At 45.8% G+C, this 22960-nt stretch overlaps 1 protein-coding gene across 4 annotated transcripts in view; it reads left to right on the forward strand.

Moving 5' to 3' along the window:
* The window catches only part of BIRC6 (baculoviral IAP repeat containing 6), a 1722273-nt gene that overhangs the window by 892321 nt on the left and 806992 nt on the right, over positions 1 to 22960 (forward strand). For all 4 annotated transcript variants that reach the window (XM_069234691.1, XM_069234693.1, XM_069234692.1 and 1 more), the window contains one exon: positions 544 to 727. In XM_069234691.1, the coding sequence (XP_069090792.1) occupies positions 544 to 727 (184 nt within the window). The remainder of the gene's footprint in view (positions 1 to 543; positions 728 to 22960) is intronic.

Raw genomic sequence — 22960 nt, forward strand, 5'->3', positions numbered from 1 at the left:
ACAAGTTACTTAACTTCAGTAAAGCATTATCTGGTAGAGACTCTATCTAGCTGCAGATTCCTTACAACCACCATGCCTCTCTGCTCTGCTGACACGTCTAATAGGGTCAGGGATTGTCCCTTTCAGGGCCCTAGTTTTCGCACAGGCAAACTGTTGGTTCTTTCAATTGCTTTGCGCTTCTGGCGTGGAAGTTTGTGGTAAAGGAACTGATGTACGTGCCCCTGGCTAGTGCTTTTATAGTGACCGTGACATCACAAACTGCTCCAACAACGTCATGCTGATCCGAACGATGCCACCCGACATCATGCGCAAGGGTATTGCTCTACAAAAGTTCTGGACTCCAAGCTGACTCCAGGAAATTCTAAGGTAAGGAATCTGCAGCTAGAGTCTCTACCAGACAATGCGTTACTGAAGGTAAGTAACTTGTTCATTTAGTTTAACCTTGTTTTAAGCCTTCTCTCTGTTATACTTTGTGTTTAGTTTTATAATGTAGCTTGCTCTTATTTTTTTAATGACTTAATTCTATTCAAATCTTCTCCAAAGGTTCTTGCTCGAATTGCAAATGCATCAAGACCCACAATACATTTATGTGAAATCGTTAATGAACAGCAGCTGGAAAGACTTTTATTACTCTTAGTTGGTACGGACTTCAACAGAGGTGACATTTCATGGGGAGGAGCTTGGGCCCAATATTCTCTGACCTGTATGCTGCAAGATATTTTAGCAGGTAAGCAATACAATTAAACATAATTAAAATATAACACACCTATGTTGATTATGTTTGTGTATTGTACGTTTAGTTTCAGTGACAGAAGTTAACCACATGTATTTTGTTTGTGAATATTTTCTATATAACACTAAACCTTGCTGATTCCTATTTGTGAAAGATGGTAGCTGGTGGATGATTCTTTCTTCATGCTGAAAGTTAAATCTATTTTATTTTTCACAAGGTTGATTAATCAGTTGTGGAAGGCCACTCACTTGAAGGGAGAGGGTCACAAATTAAAATTTTACCTTATTCCTTAAAAAGTACTATTCATTTTTCACTCCCTCGTCTTCATACTTGTTCCATTTGTTAGTGTGTACGTAGTACTGGGAAAGAGCAATTTGTCCTCTGGGTGCCTCTAACTGGTTCAGCAATAACAGTCTTGGTGTGGGGAGCTGCCCGCGATCACGTGTGTTGGTATGGTTCTGTCTCTCCTACCATGATAAAAAGTTTTTGTCATATATTTGCCTTCAGTACTTTTCATGAATATGTCTACAGGTATTTAGCCATCATCTCAAAGTAGGACTTTGAAATGACTGCTCGGCTTGGAGTTTGGCTATGACAAAAGTCTCTTAATCGCTTTGATTCAGTTTCATTTGTGAAATACTCCAGTATAATTATATGTGCTCATGTTTCTTGATTGTTCTTTGGAAACACTTCTTTTAAAGCTTAATTAATGATGATCACAAACTGTTGGCATTTTTTCCTAGAAACGTACAGCATTTTTGCAAATAATATTGCAGTTCTTCCTTTATTGCATTTTCTTCCGAGTAGGCACTATATTTCTCCTGAGCAGATAAAACATTGCTTATTTAGGGAGATATACATATTGAAGTTAGGTTATGTACTTGTATAGACGTTTTCTGATGGATGCTTCTTCCCACAAATTCCTCACGTAATAAATGTCTCTTGGGTGTCAGACTAGATCCCTAAAACTTGTTGCCCAGCAGGAGGCTCTCTAGTAGCACCCCGCAAATTCAGATGCAGTGCAATGTAATGTTCCTGGACATAACATCATGATTTATATATGGTGCTGACAAGTGAGTTGGTGACAATTATTTTCCTTTGTCCTATTAATGTGATTCCTGATCACTTCAGTGTTAAACCAATGGAATTCCTCAGCAAAGTAGGTCAGCAACTTTCTCAGATATCTCCTGCCAAGATTTAAGGGATTCAAACCCTAGAATGTTGTTCAAAAATGTGTGTGTGTGTATATATATATATATATATATATATATATATATATATATATATATATATATATGTGTGTGTGTATATATATATATTCATTCATTCATTCATTGGACTATGACTATGGACAATGACTCTTGCTATTTGAAGCACCCAAAGGCAACCAGTGAACCAATGACCTAACCATTTTTGCTAAGTCTCTCACAGACATCCTTAAGGTGTCCCTTTCGCCGCCTTCAGAAAAAGTCTCCCGACAAGGAATGACCCTACACCTTCCACTCCCCAAGTGTAGACTGGGGTTCGCAGGTTTAGTGACACTGGTGGTTCTGATCTTCACCCCCATGGTCGGCATCCACCAAGGACTCAGCCATTGTGCTGTTGCTGAGGAAGCCTCTAACTACCTCAGTGCCAAATCCTGTGCCTTTATCACCACATACACCATTATCACCATTGACACCACCTTCTGTGTTTATTTGAAGACTGTTTCATCCTTTGAAGTGGACTTAGATTGCATGGTTGATGTCCCTGTGGAAGAACACCTCACTAGGGCTGTAAAGAATTGCCCAGATGGGGAGTGCTGTTTCGGAACAGGTTTGATGTCCCAGAAATTCCAGTAGAGACTATAGATGCATTGAGAGAAATGGTTTGGAGGTTGGCAAAATATAGACACTTAAACCTACAAGATGCTGGTGTTCTTGACAGTTCTGTAGAAGGAGACACATTTGACCTTCTCTCCCCGCTATGACAGCTCACTGGTATGAGCTGGAGGGACTCCTCCAACATCTCCCAGACAAATATTTAAAAATGACATATGAGATCATCTCAAGGGAAAACTATTTTAAAACACCACCATTAGCTGCGCCCTTGATGCAGTCGACACAACAGCAAGAAGCATCAACCCCACTGTGCTCCTAACACATCACACCTGGTTAGGGTCTCAGGCTTGAAACCTGAAGTGCAACAAAACATACTCACACTTCCTTTGATGGGGAACATCTCTTTGGCCCTCAGTTGGAGACTCTACTTAAAAAAAGAAAAAAAAAAGTCAAGAAAGATAATGAGACGGCCAAAGCTATGGGAGTGTTGCAAAAACCATTGCAGTGCGGCTCCGTTTGTCACTCCCCCTGTCTTAGAGGAACAACACTCCGCCTCCACAGACCCCTCCACATCCTACCAACATCCCCAGGGGCAAACCACCTTCCCCTGAGTATACTATAGGTGCTCTTATAGGGGCAATAATTTCAGTGGTAGAACAAGGATGGTTTACCCTCTGCCACCACCACCAAACCATGACTTGCCACCAGCCTCTTCTCTCCCCCCTCCTGCCACCAGCCATAACCACACAACACCTGTCGGGTCGACTACAAGGGTTCTTTCCCGTCTGGTGGAACATCACTTCCTACCAGTGGACGTTGGGTATTATCAATCATAGTTATTGTTTATAGCTCACTTTCCCACCTCCAAACATTCCTTCTCCCAAACACAAACTCTTGTCAGAACATAAGCTGTTCATCAAAGAGGAAGTTCAAGCACTCCTCAAAAAAGAATCAGTGGCAATACACCAGCAAGGCACAGGAGTTTTTTTTTCTACATCCTTATTCCCAAAAACGATGGGTCCTTAAGAACAACTGTGAACCTCAGACCTCTAAACGAATACATCCTCTCAGAGCACTTTCATGTGGTCACTCCAATTTTTCATTCTGTTACTAGAGCAAGGTCACTTTATGGCCACACTCAACCTCAAGGATGCCTATTTCCACATTCTTGTTCATCCAGCACATTGCCAATAACTCAGGTTTATAATAAACAGCCAGCATTTCCAATTCAAAGTGCTTCCTCTCGGGGTCATAACCGCCCCAATGGTGTTTACAAAATGTCTTGCAGTGATAGCTGCTCGCCTGTGCAGGTAAAACATATGCGTTTTCCAATACTTAGATGATTGGCTCATCTAACGTGCTACTAGTCAAAAGTGCTTCCAACACTCTCAGGCCACAATAAACCTATTTCTTCAATTAGGTTTACCCATCAGTGCAGTCAAATAGCACCTCCAACCCCTTCAAATACAACTGTACTTAGGAGCACATCCAAACTCGTAATGGGGGGTAGCTTGCCCTAGTGCTGAACGGATTGAAGCCTTCTGGGTGCTGTCCCACTGTTTAGACCACTTCAGCAGGTAACAGTGAGGACAGTCGTGCGTCTCTTCTGTATGATGATAGCTTCATGCATTGCCCGAGTCCCCCATGCCAGATTCAACATGTGCCCATTGTAAAAGTGCTTAGGGCAGCAATGGACTCAAGTAGAGGATCAGTGGAAGATATAGTGTTGGTCCGCCATCAAGCGCGCCAGTCTGTCTGCAGTGTGGAACCTAAAAGGACAACCTTTCCTAGACCCAATTCTGCAGAGATCCAGAACAACAAACCCCTTCCTCATGGGTTGAGGTGCACATTCTCAAGACCCGGCTGTCCAGGGTCACTGGACATCCTGCCAGATATGAAATGGTATGAATAGAATTAATAAAGAATAACTAATGTCAAGGTGCTGTAGTCTTGGTGGACATCTCAGCAAAAAAGTTGGTAAGACAGGAATGCAAAACGAGCTAACTCTCCCTAGAGGACAAAAAGCTTTTACTAAAGGGACAGTGCTGTTTAATGCAAGTCAGATGATGAGAAACGAAGTGCAGAGCCTTGCAGCCATGACCAAGAAAGCTCTGCCTCCCCAGCTTTCTTCAGAACTCTGGGCACAGTTACCAAGTTGTAATGAGCTGAACGAAGATTTGTCCCAGAAGTATACCAATGAAACGTAGTCTTAATTCCCTCCAGACTAATATGATAAAGGACATTATGCACAATGCAGAGTGCCTTGTACATTATGCGCTTTTTTTTTATTGGGAGCCAATGCAGGTCATGTAGTCCCTTGGAAACCAGCTGCCTCTTCAGAATATCCAGGGTGAGCCTTGCCAGCGCATTCTGCACTAATATCGGTTTGACTAAAGTGTTATTTTTGGCCTTTAGGTAAAGCACATTGCAAATAGTAAATTCTTGAGGAGACCAGCACCAAGGCTACTTGTTTCTGTGTCGAACGGTGGATGAATGGTAAGATTTTCTTCAGGGTTCTAATGATTCAGAAACAGGTTGTTGTAGTGCGATTAACCTGCCGGTCCAATGAGCGCTCACTGTCCAAAATCACCCTTAGATTCTTGGCCATTTCTGTTGGAGCTGGTAAGATATCCAGTAGATCAGGCCACAAGTTATTGTTCCACTGTAGGAAAGCAGCTTTTTTGACATTGTTAGCCCCCACTTTTGCCTGGTTTCTGATGTGGCTTTGACTGTTAGTGTACTGGGTCCCTGCTAATTAAGTCCCCAGTGCCAGATCTCTTTTCCCTAAACTGCACAGTTGTTTTGCACAATTGGCAAACACTTTGGCTACCACTATAAGTCCCTAGTAAATGGTACCCCTTCTGCCTAGGGCTTGGGGTACTAATGAAGGTCTCTGAGGGCTGCAGCACCAATTGGGCCACCCTCGGGGACCTCTCAAAGTCCACTCAGTTCTGCCATTCCAGACTGCGTGTGTTGGTACAGGCTAAATTGAAAACACGACCTGTTACACCACACACCCCTTTGTTCAAGTCCCCTAGCACTGCATGTGCAAGGTGTAAGTCACTCCTAAAGCAGGGTGCATCCAGACACATGTGAGGGCAAATATGCATGAACAGCTATGGCCCTCTTATGTCTCTGTCGATTCTGAGACATTGTAAGTGCACCGGGATCCATTTTAAATGCATGTGCTGGACACTGCTCATTACAACTTCACCAGTTACATGATGGCTTCTCTAAAACCTGGGATGTTTGGAATCGAACATCTCAGAACAATAAACCCTCACTGAAACCAGTGATGGATTAATTACAAAAAAATGCACACAGAGATCACCTTAAAGGTGCCTCCTGAAAACTTACCAGCTACTAGTGTGCTAACTGACTGGTCCTGAGCAGTTCAGCCACCGCTGATGCGTTTCTGGCCCCCCAAGGTGAGAGCCAGCGCTCTGGAGATCCTTAGACAAAGGCCTTGTCTGGGCAGAGGTGTGACCTCCTTTCCCAGGAAGGATGGACATTCCAGAGTAGGTCTTTGTAATGTGACTGGGGTCTCTCCAGATGGCGGATATGACCATCCTCCCTGTCATGACCCCACCCTTTGCGGGAGCACAGGTGAAAAAAATTAGTTAAATTAGGAAGAGTGCACACTCCATGCCAGACCCACCCCCAAAGTGGACAAGCTGAAGTAGACACTACTTTTCAAATTCCTCCATCTTGCTTGGAAGGAATTAGGCCACTAGAATTAGGGTTATACCCACTTCCCAGCAGAAGTGGTCATAAGAAGGATGTAGTCACCCTACAGGTGGTCAGCCCATTGGCTACCATCTGCCACCCTCTGTAACATCCCTAAATTGAGTATTTAGGTGGCACTGCTGAATCCTAGAACTCAGATTTCGACAATCTAAGAAGACCTGGACAAAGGACAGTTGCACCCGAAGAAGAGGAAAAGAAGCAGCAGCATACCTGGAACCAGCCAATCTATCCTGCCTGCTGACCTCGATGGATCCTGTAGAAGCCAACTCGTCAGGCCTTCTGAAGTTTCCCGTGGGCAGCAGACTTGCTCAGCAAGAAGAAACTCCAAGCAAAAGACTCTGCAGCTTCTGGAACCCAGAAACCCGACACCAAAAGAGTTCACTGCATCCTACGTCCACAACCTCAGGTGAAGCCAGCCAGTGGTGCCAACGTGGGTCCCTAGCTGCCCAGAGACCGGGTTCATTGTAGTCTCTCCCATCTTGGAATCTCACAAGACCCCTGCAGCATCTGCACGTAGTCCCATTCTCCCACAGGCATGTTGAGATGGAAAATCCGACATCTCCAGCAACCACTGCACCAGTGACCCCAGCTGAAGTGGGTCACTGTTTTGCTTTTCTTATCTCATGACTGAGCTGACAAAACTTCTCTGGAATGCACTTCTTAGTTTAAAGAAGTCATTTATTATTATTACTTCACCACAAGGTTCCTGAGAGACGAGATTAGTAAGTTGGAAGCACACGTTTAAAAGTAGTCACAGCAATGAAAGCAAAATATATCAAAGTACTTCTCAATTGCAATGTACACAGCAAATACATGTGATTATATTATAGCATAACTTCAAAGCAAAGAATAAAAGTCCAAATTCATCACCGTAGGGCCTATCACTGCTCGTCATCTTTCTCATGCCTGCAAGTTGATGACTCCTGTTCAACTGCGAGAAAGAGATTTTCCACCCAAATGGGAGGTCAGGCAGCTGACGTCCGCTCCTGACTGAAGTCCTGGAAAATTCCCCCTTGCTGCTGCCCAGGGACACCGTAAAAAGCCTGCTTACAGGCCCTTTCCTCCAATCACAGCCGGAAAAGAACAAGCTGGAGAGTGGCCAAGTCTCCAAGCTTGCTTGTTCCCAGGCTGGATAGAGAGGTAAACACAAAATATACGCTCTTATCACGCTAGGGAAACACAGCTTGGTCTATCATGTGGAAAAACACAGCTCATCTGCAATGTCTCAACTGCAATGTCTAACTCCACGATAAAGCCAATAGGTAGCTAACCTAAATACAAATTGTAATGCCTAATGCTACGTTAAAGCCAATAGGCAGCTAACCTAAATACCAAATGTAATGTCCAATGCCACTTTAAAGCCAATAGGCAGCTAAACTGAATACAACATGTGATGTGCTACTGATGAACATTGAACAACTAATGTGCACAGTGGTGAAACACAAAGTCATTGGTCAAACACAATTAATGGCATAACAGTCACCTGTACCAATGACGTCCCCCGGCTCCTAAGAGCTCAAATCCTCCCCTGCTGGGCTCCCCGACGACGCCTGCAGCTTCATATACAGGACCCCTTGACCACGAATGCTCCCAGATGTGAAAACCCGATGACCAAAGACACTACTGCATCCGTAGCCCCTGGGCACAGGAGAGGACCAAAGGTGCAACTACATCCCCGAGCACCTCAAGTCTACTATGTACCTGCTTGTTGTCCCTGACTGACTTCTTAGCCAGAGCCTGCAGCCTGTCTTTACAAGGATTTAACTCATGTAGGAAATTATTGGTCAACCAATGTCTTATTGCACCTCTGCAACCGGCTGCCCCAGTGCTGTACAGTGTGACTTGTTGGCATGGTTTTGATCAGAGCCCAGTACTTACCTTAACTCTCTGTGATTGGCTTCGTAAGTCGTTGTTAACCCTGTGTTTGCTGAACATTGTTTTCCTCCATCGGATAACATTGAGAGAACTCTGAAAGTTGCAGTCTATTTCTGACACTGCAAAGTATTTATGCTTAAAAGTCTTCTTACTTTATAAGAAGTTCTTGGATTTGAAACATATATAAAGAGAATTGTTCTCTTTCTAAATTGGTCTTGGATTTATCCTTTGAGTGTGTTAAATGTATTGCCTCTGTGAGTACAACAGATGCTTAGCTCTACCCTGTGATAAGCCTTACTGCGTGCTCACACTACCACAAATAGAGCATTAGTCCTATCTACTTTTGCTCCTGTAATACTAATTGGGGATCCACTTGACACTCTGCACAGTGTACTTTATTTTAATGCACTATATCGAGAGCCAGCTTCCTACATCCACATAGAGGCTTGTGTTCCGGAGAACATCACCTCCATCTTCAGTTTATGGTTTTGCAAATTCCGGCAGCCAGAGACATCTCCATATCAGTTACCTGGAGTTCCTAGCTGTTCACCTAGCGCTAAAGGCCTACTTTCCTCACCTGATTGGAAAAGTAGTCTTGATCAAAACGGACAACATAAGTAACATTTATTATATCCAAAAGCAAGGGGGGCACCAGATCCCCTCAGTTAGTTCATCTAGCCCAATCCATTTGGAGTTGGGTTCTCTAGTGCAAAAGTCACCTGTTAGTGGAGTACCTCCTGGGAGTAGACAAAAATGTTGTGGACCTCCTTATCAGGAGATGCCAATAAGTCCACGAGTGGGAACTCCACCCACAAGCCCTCCTCCCATTCTTTAGTTGTTGGAATCACCTACAAATAGACCTTTTTGCCACATCATAAAACACCAAATGCCCAAACTTTGACTCCAGGTTCCCACAGTCCGGGGCAACATACCATGGATGAGTTGGTCAGATATGTTTGCTTAATCTTTTCCATTTTTCATATTGCTTCCATTTATGGCTCGTAAACACCAGCAGACATCTCTCACCTTCATCCTAGTGGCTCCAAAATGGGCACAGCAACCATGGTTCCCGACACTCCAAAAAATCAGTAGTTCCCTGCGGTACTGCCTGCTGAACAGGCAGGACCTTCTCACGCAGTCATGGAGAGATCAGGCTCCCTGGTCCCTCAACCTTGCAGTCTGGCTCCTGAAGTTCTAAAGTTTGTTTACTAAATCTATCACAGCCATGTATGGGCATTCTTAAAGAAGCACGCAGACCTACTACTCGTGCCTGTTATGCTGCTAAATGGAATTTGTCTAATATTACCACTCCAAAAACATTGACCCTTTAGTCATAAATCCTCAAGATATTGTATGTTAATTATTTCACTTACATACATCAAGGCGAGCCGTTATGTCTATAGGACTGCTGTGGGAAGCTGGCCTGGTGTGTGGTGAGCGCCTATGGTGTTATCACCTTACACCAGGTCCAGGTATCCCGTATTAGTGAGGTGTAGTCAGTGTCTAGGAAGCTCTCTAGAGGTAGATGTGGATGAATAGCCAAGACTTATCTAGGAGACATGCAAAGCTTATGAAATGCCACTGTAGTCATTCACACCGATGAAAGAACCTCAAAGTGTTACAAAAATAAAGGTACTTTATTATGGTAATACAAATACTAAAATGCTGTATAGGTAGTACTCCACTAGCAGGTGAGTAAACACACTATTATGTACACATTAGAAGCCAGTCAGGAATTGGCACAGAAAAAATAGAAAACACTGAAGTAGCACTATAAAATGGAGACCCTAGGGGGAGACCAAACCATGTACTAAGTAAGTGGAATGCAAAAGTCAGTCCTCCACCCAAGGAAGTGGAATCTGCAGAGGGTAGCTGGAGGCACTAGTAACCCCAAAATGTAGGTACCAGGGTGCCCCAGCAACCAGGAGAGAAGAGGTATGTACCCATTTTTCCCCAAACCTACAGGTAAACTTTGGGAAAGGACTGTGCGAGACCCAAGCATGAATGGAAGAAACCAAAAGTGGATCCTGACAGAGGAGGACCTGCAAATGAAGGGGACCAAGTTAAGTTCGAGTTGGAGTGTCCGTTTGGGAAAGGAGCCACTACCCACCCCTCTGGAGATGCAGGACCAGTTTGATGGTGAAGACAAGGAGTCAGCTATGCAGCACAGGAGCAGGAGAAGATTTCCAGAAGTGATGCAGACAATGTCCCACGTTGAAAGAAGAGTTGCAGTCAGTCAGTGGTATGGAAATACCACCAACAAGCCTTGGCAAAGGCAAGAGTCTCTGATGTAGAGTTGCAGAGCTGCCGGGGACCAGGAAGGTTCAGGGGGACTCAACCCAAGGCAGGGAGTCCCAGGTGACCCTCAGCAGTGAGGAGAGTCAGAAGACGAGGAGGCAGCCCCCTCAGGCCCAGGAGTCACAGTGAGGCCGTCTCAGCACACCTGAAGAAGAGTCCCACGTCTCTGGAGCAGCAGGCAGAACACTGCTTTGCAGGGAAGAGTGCTGGAGTCCGGGGCTACGCAGAGCTTAAAGATCTCTTGGGAAAAGAGCCAACAAGCCTTGGTAGCTGCAAGATTAATCTTTCACAGGGGTACTGGCCTGCAAGGAGAGGCAAGGGCTTACCTTTGGTCAAGATGGACAGCTGGTAGAGTGGACCGAGAGGACCACTCCAGACCACCACCTGTATTGCAGGATCCATGCAGTTTTGCAGGAGAGAAGATCCATGCAGCCGACGTCTTTGCAGTTGGTGCCTGTGGATGCAGGGAAGTGATCCTTCACTCCAAGGGAGATTCCTTCTTGCTTCTTGTGCAGGCTGAAGACTCATCCTCAGAAGATGCTCAGCCACAGAAATGTTGCAGTTGCCAGAAGCAGCCGGAGAACCAATATTGCAAAGTGGAGTCGTTGCAGATTTATGGTTCCTGAAGGGTCCAGTTGCAGTCCCGGTGGCCAGTAGATGAAGTAAACGATGCAGAGGAGTCCTGCTGGAATCTTGCACGTCAAATTTGAAGACCCACCCTAAATAACCCAGGAAGAAGGATTGGTCACCTAGTACGGTGGGTACCTATTGGGAGGGTGCTGTGATGTCACCTGCCTGCCTCTGCCCACCTTGGATTCAAGATGGCTTAATCAAGTGCCCACCTGCACCTGGAGGAGCTCTGGGCACCACCCCTGGGTAGTAATGGACAGGGGATTGGTCACTCCCCTTTCCTTTGTCCAGTTTCGCGCCAGAGCAGGGACCAGGGGTCCCTGGACTGGTGCAAATCGGTTAATGCAGGGAGGGCACCAAATGTGCCCTTCAAAGCATACCAGTGGCTTGGGGAGGCTACCACTTCCAAACCATGTAACACCTATTTTCAAAGGGAGTGTGTGTTCCCTCCTTTTTCCAAAGGAAACCTTTGTCCTGCCTTCCTCTGCTTGAGCCGGCCAAGCAGCAAGAGGGCAGAAACCTGGCTCTGGGCTGCCCGGAAACCCCCAGAAAACTGGTCGGAGCATTGCTGGGGGTCCTCTAACGAGCCCATAGAGTGCATGGAATCATACATCCAATACCGTCAACAGGAATGGGGTATGATTCCGACATGTTTGATACCAAGCATGCCCAGGTTCTGAGTTACCAGTATGTAGCTAGACACTGTGTCAAGTACATGGGTAAAATGGCTTCCCCGCACTCACAAAGTCCAGGAAAATGGAGCTGCAGTTCGTAGGGGCACCCCTGATCATGCAGGGGTGCCCTCACACACAGGCACTTGCACCATGCCATCTGGGATAGCAGAGCCTGCGGTAGGGGTGACTTACAGTGACCTGTACTAAAAGGGTGCATGCACCTTTTCACGTAGACTGCAATGGCAGGCCTGCAGAAACATTTTGCAAGGGCTCCCATGGGTGGCATAATACATGCTGCAGCCCATGGGAAACCCCTGGTGCCTGAATACCCTTGGTACCTAGCTACCATATACTAGGGACTTATATGGGGGCACCAGTATGCTAATTGGGGGTGAACTAAGTCAGGAACAACCACATTTAGAGGTAGAGAGCACAGTCACTGGGTCCTGATTAGCAAAGGGGGGGGGGGGTAACCATTCCAAAAAGAGGGTACTTAACTACAATTGCACCTTGCAGCAATAGCAGTTTATCTCTAAAACAGACAGCACACTTCTATTTTCAGAATTCCAGTCATCAAAGCCTTTCTAGAAGGACTAACAATGTATTCCACTGCGGGAGCCGCCCGCTCCCACATGGACCCTTACTATTGTATTAGCAAGACTAATGGGCCCTCCTTTTGAGCCATCACACTCCTGTCCCCTCCAGTTCTTGTCCCGGAAGGTTTCTTTTCTCATTGCTACTACTTCACTTTGAAGTGTCAGTGAGCATCAGGCATTAACCATGGAAGAACCCTTCTTCCAGTTACATAGAGATAGGATGGTACTACAGTCCAGACCTAATTTTTTACTGAAGGTGAGCTCTCATTTCCACCTTAATCTATTGAGTTACCATTTTTTTCCCCCAGCCTAGTTCAGTTGTCGGAAGGGCTCTACACAGTTCAGATGTTAGACGAACCCTTATGTGCTACATCAACAGAACCAAGACATTTAGGAAGACATAACAAATCTGTCGCTTTCACAAAGCCACACAAAGGCAGAGCCATCTTTGAAGCTGGTATTGCATGTTGGATTATTAAATGTATACAAATGTGCTATTTTAAAGCAAAGAAGATTCTATGTGTTCCTCCTAGGGCCACTCATAAAAAAGAAGCATTGATGGCCTTGCTAGGCAATTTACCTATTGCTGATATATATATATATATATATATATATGTTCGGTGGCATGTGTAGCTGCAGATACACATGCTGTGCACATCCCACCATCTGGTGTTGGGCTCGGAGTGTTACAAGTTGTTTTTCTTCGAAGAAGTCTTTTCGAGTCACGAGATCGAGGGACTCCTCCCATTTCGGCTCCATTGCGCATGGGCGTCGACTCCATCTTAGATTGTTTTTTTTCCGCCATCGGGTTCGGACGTGTTCCTTTTCGCTCCGTGTTTCGGGTCGGAAAGTTAGTTAGAATCTCGGAAAAATCATCGGTATTGTTTGCGTTCGGTATCGGGTTAGTTATAACAGATCGACACTGACTTTTGAAGAGCTCCGGTGGCCCTTAGGGGTTTTTTCGATCCCCCGTCGGGGCCTGGTCGGCCCAGCCACGTGTCTCTTCAAGGCTGATGGAACGGACCCCATTCCGCTTCTGCCCAAAATGCCATAACAAGTATCCATATACAGATCAGCATCTGGTCTGTAACTTTTGTCTGTCTCCAGAGCATAAGGAGGATACCTGTGAAGCCTGTCGAGCGTTTCGGTCGAGGAAGACATTAAGAGACCGAAGAGCAAGAAGACTGCAGATGGCCTTGGCGCCGACAGGACAAGGGCGTTTCCAGGAGGAAGAAGAAAGCTTCTCCATCCATGAATCGGACGAGCTCGATCCCGAAGAAACGCCGAAAACCGTGAGTAAGACGTCGAAACATAAAACTCACGAGAAGACAACAAAAGCCCAGGGGACGCCACCGCCAACAGGCCATGGCTTAACCCGAAAAATAGGTGACCGATCATCGGCACCGAAAAAGGGCACGCTGGTGGCGAAGTCATCCGACTCCGGTCGAGATACCGCCACACAGCAATCTCTGGCTCGAGATAGTGGCTCCGAGCAGGTTCGGCACGAGACAGCGGCACCGAAATGAGTCTGCACCGAGAGACCACGACGCCGAAAACAAAAAAGGTTTCGTCGGAACCGAAAAAAGTAGCCGAAAAGGTTTCGATACAGAAACATCCGGCTTCTGAACCGAAATCAAGTTCCTACACAGAGGAACAAGGACTGTCCTCACAAATGAAAATACATAGATTTGGACAGGAATTAGACACAATTGAGCCAGACTACAACCAAAGACGGCTCCACATCCACAAAGAAACGGGAAAGATCAGCACTCTCCCTCCTATTAGGATGAAACGCAATCTTGCCTTCTAGGAGAAAGACAAGCAGCCACAGGCAAAGGTGGCTAAACAAGTAACCCCGCCACCATCTCCACAATGCTCTCCGCAACCATCACTGGTAGCCACTCCACCTATGATGCAATCCCCGACCCACACAGGGATGAGTCAAGATGACCCTGACGCATGGGACCTTTATGATGCACCAGTGTCAGATAATAGTCCTGACTGTTACCCAGCTAGACCGTCGCCACCAGAAGATAGTACAGCCTACGCACAAGTGGTGTTGAGGGCAGCGGCATTTCATAATGTCAGCCTACATGCAGAGCCCATTGAAGACGACTTTCTATTTAATACACTGTCGTCCACACACAGCCAGTACCAGAGTCTTCCCATGCTACCTGGGATGCTCAAACACTCCAAACAAGTGTTTCAGGAGCCTGTAAAAGGAAGGGCCATTACTCCAAGAGTGGAGAAAAAATATAAACCGCCACCAACAGACCCTGTGTACATCACACAACAGCTAACACCGGACTCAGTTGTAGTAGGGGCAGCTCGCAAGAGAGCAAACTCACATACTTAAGGAGATGCACCACCTCCAGATAAGGAAAGTCGCAAATTCGACGCAGCAGGCAAAAGGGTGGCGGCACAGGCAGCAAACCAGTGGCGTATTGCAAATTCACAGGCTTTGTTCGCCAGATACGATAGGGCTCATTGGGACGAAATGCAACATTTTATAGAACATTTGCCCAAGGAGTTCCACAAAAGAGCACAGCAAGTAGTTGAAGAAGGACAGAGTATCTCCAAAAATCAGATACGGTCAGCTATGGATGCTGCAGACACAGCTGCTAGAACTGTCAACACAGCAGTGACAATAAGGAGACATGCATGGCTGCGTACATCAGGATTTAAACCAGAAATACAGCAAGCTGTGCTCAATATGCCATTTAACGGACAGCAGTTGTTTGGGCCGGAGGTGGACACTGCTATCGAAAAACTTAAGAAGGACACTGACACGGCCAAAGCCATGGGCGCACTCTACTCCCCAAAGAGCAGAGGCACATTTCGAAAGACACAGTTTCGAGGGGGGTTTCGAGGGCAAAGCACAGAACCCACGACCTCACAAACAAGGCCCACTTATCAGAGCCAATATCTGCGTAGAAGTTTTCGGGGACAATATAGAGGGGGACAGTTCCAAAAAAATAGAGGAAAGTTCCAAAGGCCCAAAACTCCTCAAAATAAGCAGTGACTTACAAGTCACACATCCCCAACACATAACACCTGTGGGGGGGAGACTAAGCAAGTTTTACAAACATTGGGCGGAAATAACAACAGATACTTGGGTACTGGCAATTATCCAGCATGGTTATTGCATAGAATTTCTCAAATTCCCTCCAAACGTCCCACCGAAAACACACAATATGTCAAAACAACATATAGATCTTCTAGGACTAGAAGTTCAGGCGTTGCTACAGAAAGAAGCAATAGAATTAGTACCAAACCAACAAAAAGGAACAAGAGTTTACTCTCTGTACTTTCTCATACCCAAAAAAGACAAGAGTCTGAGACCTATATTAGATCTCAGAACATTAAATACCTACATCAAATCAGATCACTTTCACATGGTGACATTACAAGACGTAATCCCACTGCTCAAACAACAAGACTACATGACAACACTAGACCTAAAGGATGCATTTTTCCATATACCGAAACATCCTTCACACAGAAAGTACTGAAGGTTTGTATTCCAAGGGGTACACTACCAATTCAAGGTGTTGCCGTTCGGAATAACAACTGCGCCAAGAGTTTTTACAAAATGCCTAGCAGTCGTAGCTGCACATATCAGAAGGCAGCAAATACATGTGTTCCCGTACTTAGACGATTGGTTAATCAAAACAAACACGCTAGAACGGTGTTCACAACACACAAAGTATGTCATAGAAACCCTCCACAAACTAGGTTTCTCAATCAACTACACAAAGTCACACCTTCTGCCGTGTCAAACACAGCAATACTTAGGGGCGACAATCAACACAGCAAAAGGGATTGCCACGCCAAGCCCACAAAGGGTTCAGGCATTTCACAATGTAATACAGGCCATGTATCCAAATCAAAAAATACAAGTCAAAAAGGTGATGAAACTCCTAGGCATGATGTCCTCATGCATAGCCATTGTCCCAAACGCAAGGTTGCACATGCGGCCCTTACAACAGTGCCTAGCATCACAGTGCTCACAGGCACAGGGTCAAATTGTAGATCTGGTGTTGGTAGACCGCCAAACATACACCTCGCTTCAATGGTGGAACAGTATAAATTTAAACCAAGGGCGGCCTTTCCAAGACCCAGTGCCACAATACGTAATAACAACAGATGCCTCCATGATAGGGTGGGGAGCACACGTCAATCAATACAGCATCCAAGGACAATGGGACACTCACCAAAAACACTTTCACATAAATCACTTAGAACTATTGGCAGTATTTCTAGCGCTGAAAGCATTTCAACCCATAATAAGCTACAAACACATTCTTGTCAAAACAGACAACATGACAACGATGTATTACCTAAACAAACAGGGAGGCACACACTCAACACAGTTGTGTCTTCTGGCACAGAAAATATGGCATTGGGCGATTCACAACCACATTCGCCTAATAGCACAATTAATTCCAGGAATTCAGAACCAGCTAGCGGACAATCTTTCTCGGGATCACCAACAGATCCACGAATGGGAAATTCATCCCCAAATACTAAAAACGTACTTCCTAAGATGGGGAACACCGCAAATAGACCTATTTGCAACAAAACAAAACGCAAAATGCCAAAACTTCGCATCCAGGTACCCACAGGCTCACTCTCAAGGCAATGCGTTATGGATGAGTTGGTCAGGGATATTTGCATACGCTTTTCCCCCTCTCCTTCCGTATCTAGTAAACAAATTGAGTCAAAACAAACTCAAACTCATACTAATAGCACCAACTTGGGCACGACAACCTTGTTACACAACACTACTAGACCTCTCAGTAGTGCCTCATATCAAACTGCCAAACAGACCAGATCTGTTAACTCAACACAAACAACAGATCAGACACCCGAATCCAGCATTGCTGAATCTGGCAATTTGGCTCCTGAAGTCTTAGAATTCGGACACCTAGACCTTACACAGGAATGTATGGAGGTCATAAAACAAGCTAGGAAACCAACCACAAGACATTGCTACGCAAATAAGTGGAAAAGTTTGTTTATTACTGCCATAATAATCAAATTCAACCATTACACGCATCAGCTAAAAACATCGTAAGCTACCTACTACACTTACAAAGGTCCAAGTTAGCTTTCTCATCCATTAAAATACATCTCACTGCAATTTCAGCTTATCTGCAAATTACACACTCAACTTCTTTATTCAGAATCCCAGTCATAAAAGCATTTATGGAAGGTCTGAAAAGGATTATCCCACCAGGAACTCCACCAGTTCCTTCGTGGAACCTCAACATCGTATTAACACGACTCATGGGTCCACCTTTTGAACCCATGCATTCATGTGAGATACAGTACTTAACTTGGAAAGTAGCATTTCTAATAGCTATCACATCTCTCAGAAGAGTAAGTGAAATACAAGCCTTTACTATACAAGAACCCTTTGTTCAGGTACACAAACATAGTCGTTCTACGAACAAATCCTAAATTCTTACCTAAGGCCATATCACCGTTCCACTTAAATCAAACAGTGGAACTCCCAGTATTCTTTCCAGAACCAGATTCTGTAGCTGAAAGAGCATTACATACATTAGATATCAAAGATAGAACAAAACAAATTCGCAAAACAAAACAATTGTTTGTTGCTTTCCAAAAACCTAATACAGGGAATCCAATATCCAAACAAGGCATTGCCAGATGGATAGTTAAATGTATTCAAACCTGTTATATAAAAGCAAAACGAAAACCGCCTATTACACCAAAGGCACACTCAACTAGAAAGAAAGGTGCTACCATGGCCTTTCTAGGAAACATACCAATGACTGAAATCTGTAAGGCAGCCACATGGTCGAAGCCTCATACATTTACCAAGCATTACTGCGTGGATGTGTTAACAACACAGCAAGCCACAGTAGGACAAGCAGTACTACGGACTTTATTTCAAACAACTTCAACTCCTACAGGCTGAACCACCGCTTTTTGGGAGATAACTGCTTACTAGTCTATGCACAGCATGTGTATCTGCAGCTACACATGCCATCGAACGGAAAATGTCACTTACCCAGTGTACATCTGTTCGTGGCATGAGACACTGCAGATTCACATGCGCCCTCCCACCTCTCCGGGAGCCTGTAGCCGTTTTAAGTTGAGAAAAAATTTGACTTGTACATTTGTACATTTTTAAATATATCACTTTTAACCACATTATGTACATACATATTTACTCCATTGCATGGACACTATTACTATATACACAACTCCTACCTCACCCTCTGCGGGGAAAACAATCTATGATGGAGTCGACGCCCATGCGCAATGGAGCCGAAAGGGGAGGAGTCCCTCGATCTCGTGACTCGAAAAGACTTCTTCGAAGAAACACAACTTGTAACACTCCGAGCCCAACACTAGATGGCGGGATGTGCACAGCATGTGAATCTGCAGCGTCTCATGCCACGAACAGAGGTACACTGGGTAAGTGACATTTTCCATATATATATATATATACATATATATATATAATAAAGTAGCTGCATGGTCTGTACCACATACATTTAAAAATCATCACTGTGTAGATTTGCTGGCTCATCAGCAAGCCAGTGTGGGCCTAGCAGTTCTGCCTACAATATTTTAAGCAACTGGAACACCTACGGGATAGCCACTGCTTTCAGGGGAGGACTGCTTTACAGTCTATCCTAAGGAAGTGTATCTACAGACGCACATGCTTCGAACGCAAAATGTTACTTAACCAGTAAGCCTCTATTTGTGGCATGTAATTCTGTAGAGTCACATACGCCCAAACCGTCTCACCGAATACCTGTGCTTGCTGCAGATATTCTTATACTTAATCACAGCCTTTTTAGCATGGACACCTCCCTGTACTACGCTCTACTCCAAATTCCATCCTCACCCGCCTTGCCAGGAGAACAGTCGAACAATGAAGCTGATGACCATGGACATTAACAGCAAGAGGAGGAGTTACCATGCCACCTTACTCGAAAAACTTCTTAGAAGGAAAAAAACGTGCACACATCCGAACCCAACACTAGATGGTGGAATTAGTAACATTTTCCTATTCTTCTGTGACACTAAAAGCAACAGAAGCACTGAAATTGCACTTGCCCACTGCTAAGACCAAGTGCTTCATCATGACTGAAATCCCGCAAATTGTCCTCAGAAGTTTCACAACTCTTACTCCCATTTAATATTATGCTGTTAGAGATAGTTTTTTTTTTTTTTTAACAATTCCATTAATTAGTTCATAATAAAAAAACAGTACTGCTTATATTGTGTGTAATGCTGTCCAGTACGCAGGTGGGTGGTAATGTGTGGTGTTACATATAGAGATGTGAATCCTCAGCCATTTGGAAAATTGATGTGATTCCGGGTGTCCCTTCCACCCCACCTCCTAGGTCAAAGCAAGTCTCTTCTGTACCTGTGCAAGCGCTAACACAACTTAGGTAATGGTCTCAGACTCTAAACCATCGTAGCCCGCTATAGGCCTGTGTCACCCTACAAGATCACAAAAATGCAACCATATAGGTTGCAACCAGACTTTATTCTCCAGCCTCTGCCCCAACACAAAGGTACTATCAGAGACTGGAGACTCTATTTGGATCGAATTCTGGAGCAGTTAATTGTATGCAAAATGTTCCCTAGGATGCCAGTGAGAATGCTGAGAAGGCTGACAACCTGCTCTCCATTAGATAAGTAACAACCTATACCCGGGTTTACAGAATTCCAGTTGGTTGAATAAATCTCCAGATACTGAGTTGGACTCCTCACCTATGCCAATTAATGTACGAAAGTGCCTTTTTTGAAGTAAAAATGTGAAGGGCAGTAGAAGTGCTGTAGTTACAGTTGCCTAATTTTGAAACTAAGGCAAATTTATGAATTTGCCTTTCTCAACCAGGTCCTGTTGTTTTTTGTGCCATTATTGTTCATTGACAAGTTCATACCCGCAATGTCGCACAACCTAATTTTTGCTCAGGCGTCCATTCAGTCAATGTGCGCTCAGGTGACAGAGACTGGTTAATTTTGACTATCATTTTATCACTAGCCACCCTACACTTGCAGGTCTGGTACTACAGTTATTAGGATGGAAAAGTACACTGCATGGAAATAGATGTGCAGCCTTGCCCTGAGTGCTCAACTGTTTTGATGTTTGGATCTCAATGCTGATTTTTGTTGCAAATGCACACACAGATCATGCACACGTGCCATTACATTGGCTTTTCTTGCTGAATGCGAACATGTTGGGCTAGGAGGACTATCCAAAGTTCTACCCTCATAGTGATTTAAGGCTACTGCCTTCACCAGGAGTTAAGCAACACAAGCAGAGTGATGGCAGTATGCTGTGTAATGATCAATAGGCGTGAACAGGTAATTTTTTACCTGTCACTGGAGTGAGGCCTACAGGTTCACTCACTATTAAAAGTTCTGTTGCTGTGTGCTTAACTCACCCTTGGCTACATCAGAATGTTATGAAGTGCTGTGAATTGCAGAAGTACTCTATCTGCGCTGGATGTATGTGTGCCATGGAAGGGTGCGATACAAGGAAATGCAGTACTGAGTAGAGCATGCATGGTGTATCTGATAGAAACTTCTAGTTGCAGATTCCTTACCTCAGAATTTCCCCCCAGTCATCAGACTGGATCTGGAGATTTTTCTTCGAGCAATACCCTTGCCCGTCGGCAGGTGGTGTCAATCGACTCTGTAGGCGTCTGGAGTAGTACATAGACGCTGCCCTCGCGCAGTGACATCAGTTCTTTTCTTTCCGCGCCACGCGCTGATCCAGAGAAGAGCTACCCGAGGCTATTTTTTTGCCGAATTCGACAGTTTTGTGGAAGATTTTGTGTGAGACTTTGGTGCGTCAAGGATGTCCCCAAAGATCGGGTTCAAGCATTGTGAGGACTACCATTGGACGATGTCGGTGACAGATCCTGTTTGCGTTTGTCTGTGGTGCTTTGAGCACGATCACGACCCGAAGTTGTGCTCCGAGTAACAGGCCATGCACCTGAAGGCTTTGAGGGAGCAGTCCCTAAAGCTAATGGCAGCCCAGCACTCGACTCCGCGTAGGTCCCGGTCTCACTCGAGAGGAAGGTCTTGAGATCGGTCGCGCAGTCATCACCACTCAACGTCTTCTAAATTCTGGGGTCAAGGTAAGAAGAAGTCGAAGAAGTCCCATCGCTCTCCGACTTCGCCCCGTCGCTTGTCCGACGCGGGAAGAGCATCCATGCACTAGGCCTCCGTCCTCAGAGCCTGCGTGTGGGTCGACTCCGCGCTTCCCCGAGTTTCCCGGAGCCGCAGCGACCCCATCCCAACTAAAAGTTTTACGAGGCCATTCGCCTCATATTTAGGCGGGCCGACCCCGATACGGCGCCTTTGAGCCCAAGGGGTTCGGCTGAGGGGCCTTCGGGTTCCGTGCCTGCGGCTTTGCCCCGGCCACCGAGGCGACCTCCGGATCCAAGCGCGGATCCACGCCGGTCTCACCCTCAAGACCTTCCCCGGCACCGGGCCGATTATCGACGCTCCCAGCGTCGGTGGTGCCCACTATCGACGTCGTCCCGATTCTTATCCCCGACAACTTGGCTTCGGTGGTGCCTATTCGCCCCAGGTCGGATTTAGACCCTTTTCCCTATGGATTCGAATATGGGTAAGAACTGGAGGGGTCCCTGGACCCTTATGAATACCAGATGACCCTGCTATGGACTGGTCACAGGAATTGGTTGAAGCCAGTGGTCTAGATACTTCTCCTGATGCTGGCATGCTATCTCCTCCTACTGTGGCTACTGCAGAGGGAGCAACTTATGGTATGGTGGTGAGTAGGGCAGGTGAGGTCCTCGGCCTTGAGCTTGCTACTGTAGAGATCAGGTCTAATCTCCTGACGGAGGTGCTTCAGCCTGGAGCTTCTACTTCAGAACCCCTTTTACCATTTAATGAAGCCCTCACAGATGTCCTTTTGGGTACATGGTCCAAACCCAACACAGGGGCTCTTGTGAATAGGATTATCGCACGGCGCCATCGGCCCGCTTCCGAACGACCCTAAATTCCTGTCCCAACACACCACGCCTGAGAGTCTTGTTATCCAGGCTTCCTCTTCTTCTGGCGCGTTCCCTTCCTCACCCCCGGATAGGGAATCCAAAAGGCTGGAACAGTTTGGGAAGAAGCTGTTTTCTTCCTCCAGTCTAGCGCTGCGGTCTGTGAACACTGCATGCCTTTTGGGCCAGTATACCCACTCCTTGTGGGATACGGTTGCGCAAGTCCTGTTGCAGATACCGGAGGAGGCCCTTGGTATCGTCTCCCAAGCAGCGAACGATGGGCTGGGTACGACCGACTCTCTGGGCAGATTGGTTGCAACTACAGTTGCCTTAAGGTGCCACGCCTGGTTACACACTTCTGTTTTCTCTGGGATGTCCAACAGTCACTCATGGACATGCCCTTTGATGGCACTTGTCTCTTCGGAGACAAAGCGGACTCGGCCTTGGAGAGATTCAAGGATTCCCGGGCTACGGCTCAGCCCCTCGGTCTTTCCTCGGCCACGCGCCCACCACAGTCTGCTTTTCGCCCCTTTCGTGGACACGGAAGGGGTGCCCTTTCGCGTCCTTCACACAG

The sequence above is a fragment of the Pleurodeles waltl genome, chromosome 5 (assembly GCF_031143425.1).
Source record: "Pleurodeles waltl isolate 20211129_DDA chromosome 5, aPleWal1.hap1.20221129, whole genome shotgun sequence".
NCBI classification, from domain to species: Eukaryota; Metazoa; Chordata; class Amphibia; order Caudata; family Salamandridae; genus Pleurodeles; species Pleurodeles waltl.